Source organism: Salvelinus namaycush, chromosome 19 (genome assembly GCF_016432855.1).
Source record: "Salvelinus namaycush isolate Seneca chromosome 19, SaNama_1.0, whole genome shotgun sequence".
In the NCBI taxonomy this organism is placed as follows: domain Eukaryota; kingdom Metazoa; phylum Chordata; class Actinopteri; order Salmoniformes; family Salmonidae; genus Salvelinus; species Salvelinus namaycush.
In genome coordinates, this window is record NC_052325.1 from 9,179,373 (window position 1) to 9,191,935 (window position 12,563).

A 12,563-nucleotide genomic window follows, 5' to 3' on the forward strand; every position below is an offset into this window, starting at 1 on the left:
TGTAACCGTAACCCTACTGTAACCCTCCTGTAACCGTAACCCTAACTCTACTGTAACCCTACTGTAACCCTAACCCTACTGTAACCCTACCCTAACTCTACTATAACCCTACTGTAACCCTACTGTAACCCTACCCTAACTCTACTGTAACCCTAACCCTGCTGTAACCCTACTGTAACCCTAACCCTACTGTAACCCTACCCTAACTCTACTATAACCCTACTGTAACCCTACTGTAACCCTACCCTAACTCTACTGTAACCCTAACCCTACTATAACCCTACTGTAACCCTACCCTAACTCTACTGTAACCCTACTGTAACCCTACTGTAACCCTACCCTAACTCTACTATAACCCTACTGTAACCCTACTGTAACCCTACCCTAACTCTACTGTAACCCTAACCCTGCTGTAACCCTACTGTAACCCTACTGTAACCCTACTGTAACCCTAACGCTACTGTAACCCTACCCTAACCCTACTGTAACCCTACTGTAACCCTAACCCTACTGTAACCCTACTGTAACCCTAACCCTACTGTAACCCTACTGTAACCCCAAGGTAACCCTACTGTAACCCCAAGGTAACCCTACTGTAACCCTACTGTAACCCTACTGTAACCCCAAGGTAACCCTACTGTAACCCCAAGGTAACCCTACTGTAACCCCAAGGTAACCCTACTGTAACCCTACTGTAACCCCAAGGTAACCCTACTGTAACCCTACTGTAACCCTACTGTAACCCCAAGGTAACCCTACTGTAACCCTACTGTAACCCTACTGTAACCCCAAGGTAACCCTACTGTAACCCTACTGTAACCCCAAGGTAACCCTACTGTAACCCCAAGGTAACCCTACTGTAACCCTACTGTAACCCTAACCCTACTGTAACCCTACTTTAATCCTAACCCTACTGTAACCGTAACCCTACTGTAACCCTCCTGTAACCGTAACCCTAACTCTACTGTAACCCTACTGTAACCCTAACCCTACTGTAACCCTACTGTAACCCTACCCTAACTCTACTGTAACCCTAACCCTGCTGTAACCCTACTGTAACCCTACTGTAACCCCAAGGTAACCCTACTGTAACCCTACTGTAACCCTACTGTAACCCTACTGTAACCCCAAGGTAACCCTACTGTAACCCTACTGTAACCCCAAGGTAACCCTACTGTAACCCCAAGGTAACCCTACTGTAACCCTACTGTAACCCTACTGTAACCCCAAGGTAACCCTACTGTAACCCTACTGTAACCCTAACCCTACTGTAACCCTACTGTAACCCTAACCCTACTGTAACCGTAACCCTACTGTAACCCTAACCCTACTGTAACCCTACTGTAACCCTAACCTTACTGTAATCCACTCCACCTACTGTTCATCCACCCTTGCTGTGTTATAACCTAGTGTGCTATGTAGCCTTGTGTTATAACCTAGTGTGCTACTTAGCCTTGTGTTATAACCTAGTGTGCTATGTAGCCTTGTGTTATAACCTAGTGTGCTACTTAGCCTTGTGTTATAACCTAGTGTGCTATGTAGCCTTGTGTTATAACCTAGTGTGCTACATATCCTTGTGTTATAACCTAGTGTGCTATGTAGCCTTGTGTTATAACCTAGTTTGCTATGTAGCCTCTTGTTATAACCTAGTGTGCTATGTAACCCACTCCACCTACTGTTCATCCACCCTTGCTGTGTTATAATCTAGTGTGCTATGTAGCCTCTTGTTATAACCTAGTGTGCTATGTAGCCTCATGCTATAACCTAGTGTGCTATGTAGCCTCATGTTATAGCCTAGTGTGCGATGTAGCCTCATGTTATAGCCTAGTGTGCGATGTAGCCTCATGTTATAGCCTAGTGTGCGATGTAGCCTCTTGCGATAGCCTAGTGTGCGATGTAGCCTCATGTTATAACATGTTAATTTAAATTCATGTAAATGCCTCAAGCTTCTTTCACAACATAATTTGCATTCAGCACAATATAATTCTCTATTTTCTTCTCATCCTCTATAAATCTTTCATTGCTGTGTCTTATGAAAGTTAACTAATCTGTGGCTTTTTCAGATGCCTCGGAATGTATTTGAGGAGATGAAGTATTTGGAGATTATGATCGTCAGTGACCATAATATGGTATGTGCCCTCAAAAGCCAAGCATCACTATCTAAACAAAAGACAGGAAACATGAATTAATATTTCATCCATGTTTCATTCTTTTACTGTTAAGAGTCTCTGCAACATTCCAGCAACACCAAGGAGACCTGTTTTTTCCTCTATTGTCCTGTGCTTAGCCAGCTACACCCACAAGAGGTTGCAACACTGTTGAATGTGGCAGTGGATGCGTGATTCATATCCTAGCTAACGTAACCGTCGTCCAGATTTGAAAACACCAGGCTTATTCTATTGTTGGTGTGGACCATCAAAAATCAACATGTATATTTTATGTCTTTTCTAAAAGGGTGTTGTAGGAGCTTGTATAAGAATGTATTCATATTCCCCTTAATAATAGTTTTGAATAACATTTGTGTCGTTGTTTTTTGTGTGGTCTGCAGTATAAGCGACTCAAGACCAAGCAGCACACCAGGAACTCTGCCAAGTCAGTGGTGAACATTGTTGATGCTGTGAGTAACATCTTCAGTTGGCTCTGAGAACTGATTCTATTATTTTTTTAAAAAACACTTTTATTCAACTGCAGATATTCAGCTCTTCACCTCCTCTTTCTGGTGTATGTTTCAGGGTGTCCGTCAGAACAATCTAGAATAATGTTGAACTGATTCTAATTCTCTGGCTCGTGTGACTAAATAATACTTTCAATGCAATCATAGTTGAATCAATCATAGCTTAATCAATTATTGTGTTTGCAAAACACAAGTATATCTAAACGTTGAATTTACAGATTAATTTATCAAATGTATATTTATTTTTTGTTGAGAACAGCTCTTTACCATTTCTATTAAAGTTCCCCTAGAGGTAGAACCCAGAATTGACCATTTCCTCATGTGTCATACACTGTTCATCTCATGTACCCTGAGTCTCATGTTCCCTCAGTTTCCTGTACCTCAAGTCTCCTGTAATCTGAGTCTCCTGTAATCTGAGTCTCCTGTAATCTGAGTCTCCTGTAATCTGAGTCTCCTGTAATCTGAGTCTCCTGTAATCTGAGTCTCCTGTAATCTGAGTCTCCTGTAATCTGAGTCTCCTGTAATCTGAGTCTCCTGTAATCTGAGTCTCTTGTAATCTGAGTCTCTTGTAATCTGAGTCTCTTGTAATCTGAGTCTCCTGTACCCTCAGTCTCTTGTACCCTCAGTCTCTTGTACCCTCAGTCTCCTGTACTGTCAGTCGGCCCCATACGTGTGTCTGTGCTGTTCAGATTGTACACTGTATCACCGTGCTTGTTGTTGCTCTGTGTAGCTGGGATGTGGAATAACAGTCCCGTGTCTCTCCCTGCTCTCAGTGTGCTGTTTCCCCTGTCCTGTCCTGTCTTGTCCCGTGTCTCTCCCTGCTCTCAGTGTGCTGTTTCCCCTGTCCTGTCCTGTCCTGTCCTCAGACAGTACAGATGATCATTCACACCCAGTATTTTTCTCCTGTTCCTGTGCTGTGATCTCTCCATCTCTCTCTCTCTCTGTGTTCTCCCACTACCCCAACATGCTCCGATGACAGATCTTTAAGGAGCACCTGCACACACGGGTGGTTCTGGTTGCCGCGGAGATCTGGACGGACAAGGACCAGATTCCCATCAGTGTGAAGCCTCTGGACATGCTGAAAGATTTCTCTAAGTACCGGGCGCAGAGCATCAAGCAGCACGCTGACGCTGTGCACCTCTTCTCGTAAGTGCTCTCTCCTCCCTGTTCCTCAGGGCCACCCCATACTGATGCTGTAGTAAGTATCTCTTGCACACGGTGCCCTTATGGCTTCCCAGATCAGTAGATCATGTTAAAGGACTAGGCCCTAATGCTTTGGCTTTAACAACAAAGCAACCTTTTTCCATCCACTTTCATTTTTCCTCCAAGGGTGGCTGAATACCACTCACATGTCCAGCATATGTCTGTCTACCTGTCCACCTGTCTGTCTGTCTGTCTGTCTATCTTTGTATCTGACTGCCTGTCTGTGTGTCTGTCTGATAGTTACTCTGTGTCTCTTCGATGCACAGCAATGTGACCTTCCACTATCATCGAAGCAGTGTAGCGTACTTCGGGGGCATGTGCTCTGTGAGCCGTGGAGTAGGGGTCAACGAGGTGAGACTAATGTCCAGGATCATACTGTTTTATTATGGCAGAACAGACGAGTAACTGCTAATGTTTTGTACCTGCAGTATGGCACCACATGGACTATGGCTTCATCACTCTCCCAGAGCTTGGCACAGAACCTCGGCATCCAGTGGGATCCAGCCGCCAAGAGAAGTACACAGACCAGCTCACATGCATCACTGCACATTCATTTCTGCCTCACAGATTTACAAAGCAGTCCTTTTTAGAAATATCTAATTTTACAATCTATGTTTTAAATTTGGAATAATTTTAGGCACATATGTTTCTTTGATGGACATGTTGTGTGTTGTTCTCTCTCACAGAGGAATGTGGCTGCTCTGACTCCTGGGTGGGCTGCATCATGGAGGATACTGGGTAATGAGCTGCTGAACTACTGTTATTCTCACTCTCTGTTTCTGTCTCTATGTCTCTCTCTCCCTGTCACATGTGCCCCCTCACACACACACACATACAGATATATATAATAATATACACTACCTTTCAAACGTTTGGGGTCACTTAGACATTTCCTTGTTTTTGAAAGAAAACACCAGTCTCAATGTCAACAGTGAAGAGGCGTCTCCGGGATGCTGGCATTCTAGGCAGAGTTGCAAAGAAAAAGTCATATCTCAAACTAGACTATCTAATGTACTTGTCCTCTTGCTCAGTTGTGCACCGGGGCCTGACCACTCCTCTTTCTATTCTGGTTAGAGACAGTTTGCGCTTTTCTGTGAAGGGAGTAGTACACAGCGCTGTACGAGATCTTCAGTTTCTTGGCAAGTTCTCGCATGGAATAGCCTTAATTTCTCAGAACAAGATTAGACTGACGAGTTTCAGAAGAAAGTTCTTTGTTTTTGGCCATTTTGAGCCTGTAATCGAACCCACAAATGCTGATGCTCCAGATACTCAACTGGTCCAAAGAAGGCCAGTTTTATTGCTTCTTTAATCAGGACAACAGTTTTCAACTGTGCTAACATATTTGCAAAAGGGTTTTCTAATGATCAATTAGCCTTTTAAAATGATAAACTTGGAATAGCTAACACCACGTGCCATCGGAACACAGGAGTGATGGTTGCTGATAATGGGCCTCTGTAAGCCTATGTAGATATTCCATAGAAAATGAGCCGTTTCCAGCTACAGTAGTCATTTACAACATTAACAATGTCTTCAATGTATTTCTGATCAATTTGATGTTATTTTAATGGACAATGTTTTTTATTTTCTTTCAAAAAAGGATATTTCTAAGTGACCCCAAACATCTGAATGGTAGTGTATATAGGGAGAGGGAGAGAGAGAGAGAGAGAGAGAAAGAGGGAGAGAGAGAGAGAGAGAGGTGGGGAGAGAGAGAGGCGGGGAGAGAGAGAAAGCGAAAAGGAGAGAGGGAGAGAGAGACGCAGAGAGGGAGAGAGGCGGGGAGAGAGAGAAAACGAAAAGGAGAGCGGGAGAGAGAGATGCAGAGAGAGAGAGGCGGGGAGAGAGAAAACGAAAAGGAGAGAGGGAGATAATATAACACTATGAAACAGATGTTATTATTAGAGCTCCTATTAGGAGAGAGAATAGATCATTTCCGCGTATTTCTGTTGAGGGAAATGTGTAATGATGAGCTGCTAACCACCTAGCGCCCCAACCTCTCTCTATGAGCTGCTAACCACCTAGCGCCCCAGCCTCTCTCTATGAGCTGCTAACCACCTAGCGCCCCAGCCTCTCTCTATGAGCTGCTAACCACCTAGCGCCCCAACCTCTCTCTATGAGCTGCTAACCACCTAGCGCCCCAGCCTCTCTCTATGAGCTGCTAACCACCTAGCGCCCCAGCCTCTCTCTATGAGCTGCTAACCACCTAGCGCCCCAGCCTCTCTCTATGAGCTGCTAACCACCTAGCGCCCCAGCCTCTCTCTATGAGCTGCTAACCACCTAGCGCCCCAACCTCTCTCTATGAGCTGCTAACCACCTAGCGCCCCAGCCTCTCTCTATGAGCTGCTAACCACCTAGCGCCCCAACCTCTCTCTATGAGCTGCTAACCACCTAGCGCCCCAACCTCTCTCTATGAGCTGCTAACCACCTAGCGCCCCAGCCTCTCTCTATGAGCTGCTAACCACCTAGCGCCCCAACCTCTCTCTATGAGCTGCTAACCACCTAGCGCCCCAGCCTCTCTCTATGAGCTGCTAACCACCTAACGCCCCAGCCTCTCTCTATGAGCTGCTAACCACCTAGCGCCCCAACCTCTCTCTATGAGCTGCTAACCACCTAGCGCCCCAGCCTCTCTCTATGAGCTGCTAACCACCTAGCGCCCCAACCTCTCTCTATGAGCTGCTAACCACCTAGCGCCCCAACCTCTCTCTATGAGCTGCTAACCACCTAGCGCCCCAACCTCTCTCTATGAGCTGCTAACCACCTAGCGCCCCAACCTCTCTCTATGAGCTGCTAACCACCTAGCGCCCCAACCTCTCTCTATGAGCTGCTAACCACCTAGCGCCCCAACCTCTCTCTATGAGCTGCTAACCACCTAGCGCCCCAACCTCTCTCTATGAGCTGCTAACCACCTAGCGCCCCAGCCTCTCTCTATGAGCTGCTAACCACCTAGCGCCCCAACCTCTCTCTATGAGCTGCTAACCACCTAGCGCCCCAGCCTCTCTCTATGAGCTGCTAACCACCTAGCGCCCCAGCCTCTCTCTATGAGCTGCTAACCACCTAGCGCCCCAGCCTCTCTCTATGAGCTGCTAACCACCTAGCGCCCCAGCCTCTCTCTATGAGCTGCTAACCACCTAGCGCCCCAACCTCTCTCTATGAGCTGCTAACCACCTAGCGCCCCAACCTCTCTCTATGAGCTGCTAACCACCTAGCGCCCCAGCCTCTCTCTATGAGCTGCTAACCACCTAGCGCCCCAACCTCTCTCTATGAGCTGCTAACCACCTAGCGCCCCAGCCTCTCTCTATGAGCTGCTAACCACCTAGCGCCCCAACCTCTCTCTATGAGCTGCTAACCACCTAGCGCCCCAGCCTCTCTCTATGAGCTGCTAACCACCTAGCGCCCCAGCCTCTCTCTATGAGCTGCTAACCACCTAGCGCCCCAACCTCTCTCTATGAGCTGCTAACCACCTAGTGCCCCAACCTCTCTCTATGAGCTGCTAACCACCTAGCGCCCCAGCCTCTCTCTATGAGCTGCTAACCACCTAGCGCCCCAACCTCTCTCTATGAGCTGCTAACCACCTAGCGCCCCAACCTCTCTCTATGAGCTGCTAACCACCTAGCGCCCCAACCTCTCTCTATGAGCTGCTAACCACCTAGCGCCCCAGCCTCTCTCTATGAGCTGCTAACCACCTAGCGCCCCAGCCTCTCTCTATGAGCTGCTAACCACCTAGCGCCCCAACCTCTCTCTATGAGCTGCTAACCACCTAGCGCCCCAGCCTCTCTCTATGAGCTGCTAACCACCTAGCGCCCCAGCCTCTCTCTATGAGCTGCTAACCACCTAGCGCCCCAGCCTCTCTCTATGAGCTGCTAACCACCTAGCGCCCCAGCCTCTCTCTATGAGCTGCTAACCACCTAGCGCCCCAACCTCTCTCTGAGCTGCTAACCACCTAGCGCCCCAGCCTCTCTCTATGAGCTGCTAACCACCTAGCGCCCCAGCCTCTCTCTATGAGCTGCTAACCACCTAGCGCCCCGACCTCTATCTATGAGCTGCTAACCACCTAGCGCCCCAGCCTCTCTCTATGAGCTGCTAACCACCTAGCGCCCCGACCTCTCTCTATGAGCTGCTAACCACCTAGCGCCCCAGCCTCTCTCTATGAGCTGCTAACCACCTAGCGCCCCGACCTCTCTCTATGAGCTGCTAACCACCTAGCGCCCCGACCTCTCTCTATGAGCTGCTAACCACCTAGCGCCCCAACCTCTCTCTATGAGCTGCTAACCACCTAGCGCCCCAGCCTCTCTCTATGAGCTGCTAACCACCTAGCGCCCCAACCTCTCTCTATGAGCTGCTAACCACCTAGCGCCCCAGCCTCTCTCTATGAGCTGCTAACCACCTAGCGCCCCAACCTCTCTCTATGAGCTGCTAACCACCTAGCGCCCCAGCCTCTCTCTATGAGCTGCTAACCACCTAGCGCCCCAGCCTCTCTCTATGAGCTGCTAACCACCTAGCGCCCCAGCCTCCCTCTATGAGCTGCTAACCACCTAGCGCCCCAGCCTCTCTCTATGAGCTGCTAACCACCTAGCGCCCCAGCCTCTCTCTATGAGCTGCTAACCACCTAGCGCCCCAGCCTCTCTCTATGAGCTGCTAACCACCTAGCGCCCCAACCTCTCTCTATGAGCTGCTAACCACCTAGCGCCCCAACCTCTCTCTATGAGCTGCTAACCACCTAGCGCCCCAACCTCTCTCTATGAGCTGCTAACCACCTAGCGCCCCAACCTCTCTCTATGAGCTGCTAACCACCTAGCGCCCCAACCTCTCTCTATGAGCTGCTAACCACCTAGCGCCCCAACCTCTCTCTATGAGCTGCTAACCACCTAGCGCCCCAACCTCTCTCTATGAGCTGCTAACCACCTAGCGCCCCAGCCTCTCTCTATGAGCTGCTAACCACCTAGCGCCCCAACCTCTCTCTATGAGCTGCTAACCACCTAGTGCCCCAGCCTCTCTCTATGAGCTGCTAACCACCTAGCGCCCCAACCTCTCTCTATGAGCTGCTAACCACCTAGCGCCCCAGCCTCTCTCTATGAGCTGCTAACCACCTAGCGCCCCAGCCTCTCTCTATGAGCTGCTAACCACCTAGCGCCCCAGCCTCTCTCTATGAGCTGCTAACCACCTAGCGCCCCAACCTCTCTCTATGAGCTGTTAACCACCTAGCGCCCCAGCCTCTCTCTATGAGCTGCTAACCACCTAGCGCCCCAACCTCTCTCTATGAGCTGCTAACCACCTAGCGCCCCAGCCTCTCTCTATGAGCTGCTAACCACCTAGCGCCCCAGCCTCTCTCTATGAGCTGCTAACCACCTAGCGCCCCAACCTCTCTCTATGAGCTGCTAACCACCTAGCGCCCCAACCTCTCTCTATGAGCTGCTAACCACCTAGCGCCCCAACCTCTCTCTATGAGCTGCTAACCACCTAGCGCCCCAGCCTCTCTCTATGAGCTGCTAACCACCTAGCGCCCCAACCTCTATCTATGATAGTAGGCCAATGACAGGATGTATAGAGCTGTAGCTGCAGCCACCAGAGGCTGTGCAGGGTCATGACCTGTGCTAGCATGTGAAAGTTTCCTTGACTTCATGCTTGTGTTGTTGACAGTGGCTCTTGTTGCACACTGGTCCAGAAGTCACCTGACGTGAATAACATCTGCCACACCTTTCACTCTCACGCTAGGACAAGGTCAATTAACAGTTGGATGTTAAAGGTCAATGTATTCCTTCCCCCCCCCCCCAGGGTCCAGCATCCCCGGAAGTTCTCCAAGTGCAGCATCTCAGACTACAAGGAGTTCCTGCTGAAGGGCGGTGGATCATGTCTTTATAACAGGCCAACCAAGGTGATTAGTTTACGTTGCGGTCGCCATACAGCTGAACATCAAAAGAGCGATACTGTATATAACCAGTAACTCAGATACCGTTATAATCCTCTGATTCTGTTTGTTTGGGCAGCTGTTTGAATCCACAGAGTGTGGGAATGGATACATTGAGGTGGGAGAGGAGTGTGACTGCGGAGATAGAACAGTAAGTTACTATTAAATACGAGTTTATTTACATCTCATTAATATGGTTCAAATACAGTGTCGGACTGGTGCTGCCGTCTATGTTGTAGGAGTGCTACAAGGAGTGCTGTAAGAAGTGTTCCCTAGCTAATGGTGCACATTGTGCTGACGGACCTTGCTGCAACAACACTTGTCTGGTAAGAGCTGTTTAATCACTGAGTCAGTCTGCTCACTAAGAACCAATAGGACTGTTTAATCACTGTGTCAGGATGCTCACTAAGAACCAATAGGACTGTTTAATCACTGTGTCAGGATGCTCACTAAGAACCAATAGGACTGTTTAATCACTGTGTCAGAATGCTCACTAAGAACCAATAGGACTGTTTAATCACTGTGTCAGGATGCTCACTAAGAACCAATAGGACTGTTTAATCACTGTGTCAGGATGCTCACTAAGAACCAATAGGACTGTTTAATCACTGTGTCAGGATGCTCACTAAGAACCAATAGGACTGTTTAATCACTGAGTCAGTCTGCTCACTAAGAACCAATAAGACTGTTTAATCACTGTGTCAGGATGCTCACTAAGAACCAATAGGACTGTTTAATCACTGAGTCAGTCTGCTCACTAAGAACCAATAGGACTGTTTAATCACTGAGTCAGTCTGCTCACTAAGAACCAATAAGACTGTTTAATCACTGTGTCAGGATGCTCACTAAGAACCAATAGGACTGTTTAATCACTGTGTCAGGATGCTCACTAAGAACCAATATGACTGTTTAATCACTGTGTCAGGATGCTCACTAAGAACCAATATGACTGTTTAATCACTGTGTCAGGATGCTCACTAAGAACCAATATGACTGTTTAATCACTGAGTCAGTCTGCTCACTAAGAACCAATAGGACTGTTTAATCACTGTGTCAGGATGCTCACTAAGAACCAATATGACTGTTTAATCACTGTGTCAGGATGCTCACTAAGAACCAATATGACTGTTTAATCACTGAGTCAGTCTGCTCACTAAGAACCAATAGGACTGTTTAATCACTGTGTCAGGATGCTCACTAAGAACCAATAGGACTGTTTAATCACTGTGTCAGGATGCTCACTAAGAACCAATATGACTGTTTAATCACTGTGTCAGGATGCTCACTAAGAACCAATAGGACTGTTTAATCACTGTGTCAGGATGCTCACTAAGAACCAATAGGACTGTTTAATCACTGTGTCAGAATGCTCACTAAGAACCAATATGACTGTTTAATCACTGAGTCAGTCTGCTCACTAAGAACCAATAGGACTGTTTAATCACTGTGTCAGGATGCTCACTAAGAACCAATATGACTGTTTAATCACTGAGTCAGTCTGCTCACTAAGAACCAATAGGACTGTTTAATCACTGTGTCAGGATGCTCACTAAGAACCAATAGGACTGTTTAATCACTGTGTCAGGATGCTCACTAAGAACCAATATGACTGTTTAATCACTGAGTCAGTCTGCTCACTAAGAACCAATAGGACTGTTTAATCACTGTGTCAGAATGCTCACTAAGAACCAATATGACTGTTTAATCACTGTGTCAGGATGCTCACTAAGAACCAATAGGACTGTTTAATCACTGTGTCAGGATGCTCACTAAGAACCAATATTTTTAATAACCAGTATGTATTTTTTGTTAGTGTTGCTTAAGAGACCTGATAAGATTGGTACAGGAAATCCCAGTCTCTTGTTCTCTCTCTCTCTCTCTCTCTCTATGTTAGTTCTACCCACGTGGTTACAGTTGTCGCTATGCGGTGAATGACTGTGACATCTCAGAGACATGCTCAGGAGACTCTGGCCAGGTGAGGTGGGCTCTAACCATTCATTTCTGAAAAAGGATGAAACGTTCAGCTGTCTTAAAAGGAAATATTTGTTATGTTGTTCATTGTAGTGCCCTCCCAACCTCCACAAACAAGATGGCTACCAATGTCAAGTCGACCAGGTGGGCAGCATGATCACTAAGCCACAAGGATGATGTGATTCATGATGTGATTCACATCATCTGATACCTATTCAGATGATGTGATTTTAGAAAATGATTGTCTTTATGAACTTGCTTGAACAGATAGGGAATGAATGAGTATACTCTGTGATTCTACACGTGCGTTGCTTGCTGTTTGGGGTTTTAGGCTGGGTTTCTGTAGAAGCACTTTGTGACATCTGCTGATGTAAAAAGGGCTTTATAAATACATTTGATATGATTTTGTCTCTTTAGGGACGCTGCTACAGTGGAGAGTGCAAGACCAGAGGAAACCAGTGCAAATACCTCTGGGGCCCAAGTGAGTTCAGAATCCCTCTTGCTTAAGTTATTCAATGCCAGTACAGTGGCAAGATATGTCATATAAAAGCTTGTTGTGAGGTGTGGTCACCCTCCTCCCTTTCTCCTCTCCTGTGTTACCTCCTTGTGCAGAGGCGGGAGGCTCTGAGAAGTTCTGCTACGAGAAGCTAAACACAGAAGGAACCGAGAAGGGTAACTGTGGAAAGGATGGAGATAAGTGGCTCCAGTGCAGCAAGCAGTGAGTTTACAGCCGATACCAAATATACACCGGTGTACACTGTAGTCATGCACTATACCAGAACAAATAGTCAAGTACTGCTGTATCTGTTCTAC

The 12,563-nt window shown here is 47.4% G+C and overlaps 1 protein-coding gene across 1 annotated transcript in view; it reads left to right on the forward strand.

Annotated features, from left to right (window-relative positions):
* The window catches only part of LOC120063682 (disintegrin and metalloproteinase domain-containing protein 23-like), a 58,111-nt gene that overhangs the window by 36,614 nt on the left and 8,934 nt on the right, over positions 1-12,563 (forward strand). The window contains exons 9-21 of the mRNA XM_039013977.1: positions 2,064-2,129; positions 2,549-2,617; positions 3,654-3,820; positions 4,144-4,228; positions 4,306-4,393; positions 4,564-4,615; positions 9,647-9,746; positions 9,859-9,930; positions 10,019-10,105; positions 11,674-11,754; positions 11,844-11,894; positions 12,168-12,231; positions 12,363-12,468. Coding sequence (XP_038869905.1) covers positions 2,064-2,129; positions 2,549-2,617; positions 3,654-3,820; positions 4,144-4,228; positions 4,306-4,393; positions 4,564-4,615; positions 9,647-9,746; positions 9,859-9,930; positions 10,019-10,105; positions 11,674-11,754; positions 11,844-11,894; positions 12,168-12,231; positions 12,363-12,468 — 1,088 coding nt within the window. The remainder of the gene's footprint in view (positions 1-2,063; positions 2,130-2,548; positions 2,618-3,653; positions 3,821-4,143; positions 4,229-4,305; positions 4,394-4,563; positions 4,616-9,646; positions 9,747-9,858; positions 9,931-10,018; positions 10,106-11,673; positions 11,755-11,843; positions 11,895-12,167; positions 12,232-12,362; positions 12,469-12,563) is intronic.